The 6,726-nt window shown below is 36.0% G+C and overlaps 1 protein-coding gene across 1 annotated transcript; it reads left to right on the plus strand.

Annotated features, from left to right (window-relative positions):
* The first annotated feature begins 3,814 nt into the window (after positions 1 to 3,814).
* Positions 3,815 to 5,016, plus strand: LOC110868411 (probable membrane-associated kinase regulator 4). Its single transcript, XM_022117566.2, has one exon. The coding sequence runs from the start codon at positions 3,968 to 3,970 to the stop codon at positions 4,970 to 4,972; it is 1,005 nt and encodes a 334-aa protein (XP_021973258.1). The 5' UTR covers positions 3,815 to 3,967; the 3' UTR covers positions 4,973 to 5,016.
* Positions 5,017 to 6,726: the final 1,710 nt, after the last annotated feature.

Consider the following 6,726-nt stretch of genomic DNA (forward strand, 5'->3'; position numbering starts at 1 on the left):
TAAACAACCGAAATTCTATCAATTTCGACTTGTTCAAGCGGCCGGGAATCACCCCGTTCCATCAGAATTGGCCGTTCTTGGCGGTTTTTCTTTGTTTAACCCGAAATTGGTCGTCTCATCGTTAGGAATCGGATCTTTGACCAACACGACACTAGAAATGAGTAGAAGGTCGGTATAAGCTCCGATTCCACCGTTTTTGAGTGCCTTGAGAGTAAAAGAGTTGAAAGAAAGTTGGAAAGCCATCCTTCAAACCTTTCATTCATGATTATGTGTAGATCTGTGGTGAAAAGGTTGTTTATTCTTGTGGAAATCCCTTAGATTTGAGTTGTTCTTGGTGGAATGAGGCCAACACTTGAAGTTCATAAGAACTCCATGATGACATCACCCTAGAACACCTCAAATCCATTGATTTCACGGTTAAAAGTTGGAATTTGAAAGATAGAAAGGTGGAGGAATGCATAAAGATCAAGGAAGTACATGATTTGAGTTGAAAACTTACAAGAATCGCGAGAAATCGAGAGATAAAGGGGTTGGAACTTCTGGTCGAGCAACAACAGTGACAACAAGTGTGTTGGAGGTGAGTGAGGGGTATTTATAGGCAAGGAGGAAGGAAAGGAGGGCAGGCTGGCCTGTCCGATCGGTTGGCCCAGCCGTTCGGCTGGCCCATCCATACGGAGGCCTTTCGATCCTCGTTTTTGGTGCGTTGCGATAGTTTGGCCACATTTCCATATATTTATATTATTATTTATTTATTTATTATAATTAATCACAAAAGGGTCGTATATACGTATCTATATATTCAATATTCGGTGCGATGATCGAGTTACGCGTGCCTTCGAGTGCGTTCTTCGATGTGATGTGCCACAAGGATTATCGGGGCACTACTTGCTCGTATTGCCATCATCGCCACGATGGCTGGAGGCATGGTACTCACCCGAAAGTCCTTGTTAGCGTTGACTGTTTACGTTTCGACACCTCTCGGCTATCGAGGAGGGCAGAATAGGTCCTCACTCAACATCATCGTGAGTGTTATTATTTACGAAAAATAGCTTGTAATAGCGATAGAATATGCGTAATTATTCGATTATACCTCGATATAGCAATGCATCTGATATAGTTACATTATGATCCGAATCTCTGGTGCTAGGCGTAACGAGTGTAACGAGTAGTAACAACGCACGAAGGTGCGGGTAGTTACAGTCCACCTTTTGAGGAAGTGGGTTCGGCTTGGGTTTCGGGTACGGATTCGGTTTCGGGTGTGTTTTGGGTTTGAGGTATGTTTTGGGTTTGGGGTATGTTTTGGGGAAAAAATGGAGGTTGGGAATAATATTCTTAAAAACCGGGAATCGGTGGAGTGGTCGGATGAGGAGAAGTTGGGGTGCTAGGTGGCATCGGATAATTAATATCGAAGCTCACCCGTCCGCGGATCTCTTCGATAACGGTCTTCTTGCTCGTTGTTGGGATTGTTTGGCGCACTTTGCCAAAACGGATGGCTTGGATCCCACACGTTTTGGTTGTTGGGAAACATTGTGTGGTTATATAAAAAAAGTGTAGAGATTTTGTGTATAAAGATTGAGGTAGAAGGGATGAAAATTATGGAAAAAAGTGGAGTATTTATTGATGAATTTTATAAAGTTTAAAATTAATTTTTTTAATTGAATGTTACCGTTACAACGGTAACTTTGACCAAACACACCTCGATCAAAGCAATTCCACCCCGTTAACGTGCTGGCGAGCCGAAGACGGCGCCCTCTTTCGTTGTCGTGGTGTGGCCGATAGCGCTCCCAAAACGCTATGAACGATGAGGTGGCGGGGTGGCGTTAAGCCACACCCACCGAACTTATAAAGTGTTACAACCATAAAATTTATCACTTGCTATCAAAATGATGTAAGTACCATTCTTTAAAAAAAAAAAAAAATACTCATGACACGTGGCATATTCGAAATTTCTTAACTCTTCCTAGGTAGGTGGTATCTATACATTTTATGGTTTATTAACTCTTGCCTCAACTCCTATTATTATTTTTATTATCATAGATTAGACTTTTAAAATGTTGGGTGTAAAAGCGGGGGACCAAAAATTAATTTGAAACCGAACTTTGTAAATAATAAATCTACAAATTATTATGTCGTTTGAACTTTGAATAAGTTGTATAATTACAAAAATTACTCATATTTATTACACATAGTACAAATTATAATAGAAGATTACATGTATTTAGGTTTATAGTGTAGGATAAAGTGTATATAGGCTTTATCATGCTACATCAACGTCACGTATGCATGGACTTTATTATTAACTTGTATGGTATGGATTAAACCCCTTTTTAAAACTATATAAAAAGAAAAAAGAAATAAATAAATAAATATGATTGGTAAGAATCAAGTGAGCTCCCAAACCATTTGTTTGGCGTTCAATATCTGTTTGGGGAAACCCTATATAGCGCCCCTCCATAACGTTCTCGTAACGTTGTTTAGGACACTATACAGATAATGTGGCAGGGATACCGTTCCATACCATGCAACCTTAGAAGTAAATATAACATTTTTTAAACATGCCAATGAGGTAGTGGTGGAGCGGTTAGGGAAAGACTTGGTGTTCCTTGTCCCAGGTTCGACTCTCGCTCTCCCCATTATTTTCTACAGCATCCAGGTGAAGGGCCAATACGGGTGGCGCCGGTTCGTCTAGGATGGGAGGTGAGGTTTTACCGATTATTCCACTGTCGTGCCTTCGGGCGGATGGAGGTCGGGTTTCCGCGCATCTGGGAGAGCCAAGGGGCTGGCGGCGGTCGAGTAGTTGACCTTGACCACAACGTCTGGTGTTATGGTGGTTGGCACATTGTTCCTTGCCGTTAAAAAAACGTTTATAAAACATTTTAAAATAAAAAATGTTATACCTTTGGAATCTTGTGAAAATGAGTGTAGTAAAGAGAGGTAAAAGATAACAAGCCCAAATGTTGACCAAGTCAATTCGTGGCGACCCATGATATGTTTATCCACTTCTCCAGACCATGTCTATAGAAAATGAGAATGCTAAAAACCAAGGTTTATGGGAAAATGCACATTTCAATTTAAAATTTAAAATTCAAAATTCCCCATTTTTTTAAAATGCAAGTTACAATCTTTATTACATCAAGTACAACATTTTACATTTTTATTCCATTCAACCTTTATTTATAGCAAATAAATGCAGTGTACAATTGTTCAAAAAAAATTTGCCGTGTACAACTCTTATATAATTTTATAGCAACTAAATGCAGTGTACAATTGTTCAAAAAAAGTTTGCAGTGTACAACTCTTACTATATAATAAGGTACAAATAATTATGTCATGTATGTATAATCATTTATATGGGTAAAACTTGTTAGCAACACCCTTGATTGCTTTACACTTGATGAGTGTTGCATGTAACATTGTTCACCTAGAAGGGTTGTACTTATGCATAAGAAACTTGTACTATGTCCAAACAAGAAGCAATGTTATAATTTCAAGACTCTACATTTGTCCCTCTTCTATGTGAATAAATTATGTTTTTCATTCTTGTTTGTGAAGGTAATGAATCATAATAATATCACACCAATAAGCACTCTCATAATGAAAGGAGTGAGGGAGTGACTAGACTCTTTTTTTTTCATCTCTTGTCCACTTTTGTACAACAAGATTAGCACAAGGTACAACCTTTTCATTGCATGGTCAACTTGAAAGAGGGACCATTCTAGTTTTTCCATACTTTCTTGGTTGGAAGTATTAAACAAAAGCATACATGAAAGTAACAAAAAAATGACATTTTCCCATTTTATATCTCACAAGTTTCTAACTTAGCACCTTCTTTGCTTTATATGATGCTTCTTGAGTCTTGACACACCCCCTATACCCCCACCCCAACCCATAAGCATTCCAACACAACAACTTCATATTCACTCAAAACACATTAGCACACACACATACACAAACACAAACAAACACAATGGATGCAAATCTTTTATCATGCAAGTATGAAGATGAAGAGTTCATAGACATGGAAGTAAGTCTATCATCACATTCAAATTCACCATCAAAAAGCAAAGAATTTGAATTCCAAATGGCTACTAATACCACTACGCACTCAAATTCACCTGCTGATGAACTCTTCTACAAAGGCAAACTCCTTCCACTTCACCTTCCTCCAAGACTACAAATGGTTAAATCACTTCTACAAAATAGTAAGTTCAAAGAAGATGAACAACAACAACAACAACAACAACAACAACAACAAGAGTTCATCACATTTTCTACACCAATGGTTCAATCATGCAACATATCTCCTACTGAATCTTGCAGGGTCAGTACTGAACTAACTCCAGATGAATATTTCTTCGAATGGTCAACTGAATTAACCGGATTCATCGGTGATCACCCGAAGAAGTACTATGGTCCATGGTCAAAGAAACTTAAGCTAATCAAACAGTCTTCAATAACTCAAAAGCTTAAAGCTTCAAGATCTTATCTCAAATCTTTGTTCAACAAATCTGCTTGTGGATCAGATGGAAACCCTTGTGCTAAACAAGAAGTTGAACAAGATTGTGATAATAGTTTTTTGAAAAAGTGTTTAAGAGTGAGTAAAACAACAAGTGGTTTTGGTCAACTTCAAACAGGAAAGTATCCCACATTGGCAAATGTCTTAAAGGGTATTGAAGAAAATGGTAATGAGGATGTTTTTGATAGTAATTGTAGCCATAGGAAGTCTTTTTCAGGGGCAATAAAGAGAAAGTGTTCACCACCTTCAACATCATCATCTTCATCATCATCTTCTTCATCTTCATCTTCTTTCAATTATTCTAATGGGCTTCATGAATCACATATGTTAAAGAGGAATAGCAGTGCTAATTCAGAGCTTGAAGGATCAATAGAAGCAGCCATTGATCACTGTAAAAAATCCCAACAGGTTTTTGATTCAAGGAATCATGTGTTCTTTCCAAAATGTACCTTGTAATGATCAAATATTATTCTAGAGGCCATTTTTTTAATTTTAATTTTTTTTTGTTTTATGTGGATATTATTACCAGCATTTGCTTTTTGAATATGCTTAAAAGAATTCAAATAAACCATTATTTTGTCAAATACTGATTATATTTTACTTTCAAATGTTAAATGAGCAAAATTTTGTCTACACATAAAACAAATCAAAACTTTTATCATTTCACATATTCATTACAACTGTTTAATGTACTACTAGAATATTACTTCATTTCATAAAAATGTCACACCAATCAGAAAAGATTTACAACCTTAGTTAGTGATATGAAATCGTGTTAAGAATAGACTAATAGGGAACCGATTCAAGAGTTGGCAGATTCGTAGTTGGAGCAAAGATTCGCTAAAAAATGGTCCAACTTAAAGAGCGTAACTTTTGATTCATATGGAGTTACGAGACCCATAAGATATAAACAAAAACATCTAAGTTGGCCCGATTTTCCTCCAAATTTATTGATTTTAATTTATTAATTTACGCATTTATTTATGCGATTAATTTTCAGTCACATGTTGTCAAAAATGAATTCTAAACATTTGAAAAAACCTACCAAAATAAGTTTTTCTGGACATACCATAATAATTTAAGGCAGTCCATAATACATCTACCAAAATAAGTTTCTCTGGACATACCATAATAATTTAAGGCAGTCCATAATACATCTACCAAAATAAGTTTCTCTGGACATACCATAATAATTTAAGGAGGTCCATAATACATTAAAACTTTCCTATAGAATTACTCTTTTATCTTTTGTGTTTCGCTCTACGTCAAGAACCATCTTAAAATGTCCAACGAATGCTGCCAAACATTGAGTCGGGTTCAAGATTTTCTTAAATGACATTTTTCGTCGTTAACATGTCCCCCTCAAACTATGTTCCGATTCGGATATCGCAACTCAAAAAGAGTTGCAAAAAGAAAATAGGAATTCCTAGAACAAATTGAAATTCACATAATTATATTTATGCTTTTTTTCTGAATATGTACTACCTACACAACTGCAGGATAATGTGTAAAAGGCATCTTTTACACAAAGCAGATAATGCATCCAATTTAAGATCACATGTGAGAAATTCAAAATCTGTGCCATGGATCCAAAGGCATTTGTTATTGCAAGGAAAAGAAAAAGGGAGCCCACTAATACTTACACTTTCAAGGTATTCAACTTTTTACCTTTATGTGTTTGCAATGCACCAGTCCACCTCAAACTCTTGCTTTAAATGTGGTGCTAATCATCAAAAACTAATATTTTACTGTGAGTTATGAATCTTTAAAAAGACTCTGTGCAATAAAGAAAAGCAGGTCAGGTCAGAAGAGTGATAAAGAAAATTGGCTTTAACACACTTTGTTAGTTATATAAATCAGCTTTCACAGTTGGCTTTTACACCTCATCTTTGTAATTTCTTTTTAGAAATGTCATGAATTAATTGCAAATTTTTATGTCTTCACAAGTTTCAAGGGAAATAACATTTTTGTCCTATGGTTTTTTTAACGGCTAATGTTACTTATTTACACCAATAATTCTAACTATTCTCTCTTGCTCAGGTTTGAACCTACGAACTTCTTTCTAAGAGGTATGTGTCTCTGTCAAAGTGAGCTAGCCCCAGATTATTGTTATTATTTTTTTGTCCATGGTTATCATTGCATGTTATAGATGGTGCTTTTGTCTAGTATATAACATTCGATTAGGGAAAATCACGAGAATATCATTTTTA

The sequence above is a fragment of the Helianthus annuus genome, chromosome 7 (genome assembly GCF_002127325.2).
Source record: "Helianthus annuus cultivar XRQ/B chromosome 7, HanXRQr2.0-SUNRISE, whole genome shotgun sequence".
Taxonomy (NCBI): Eukaryota; Viridiplantae; Streptophyta; class Magnoliopsida; order Asterales; family Asteraceae; genus Helianthus; species Helianthus annuus.

What these genes read in the sequence shown, in the direction of transcription:
- LOC110868411 (XM_022117566.2), top strand. Translation starts at nt 3,968, where the DNA reads ATGGATGCAAATCTTTTATCATGCAAGTATGAAGATGAAGAGTTCATA.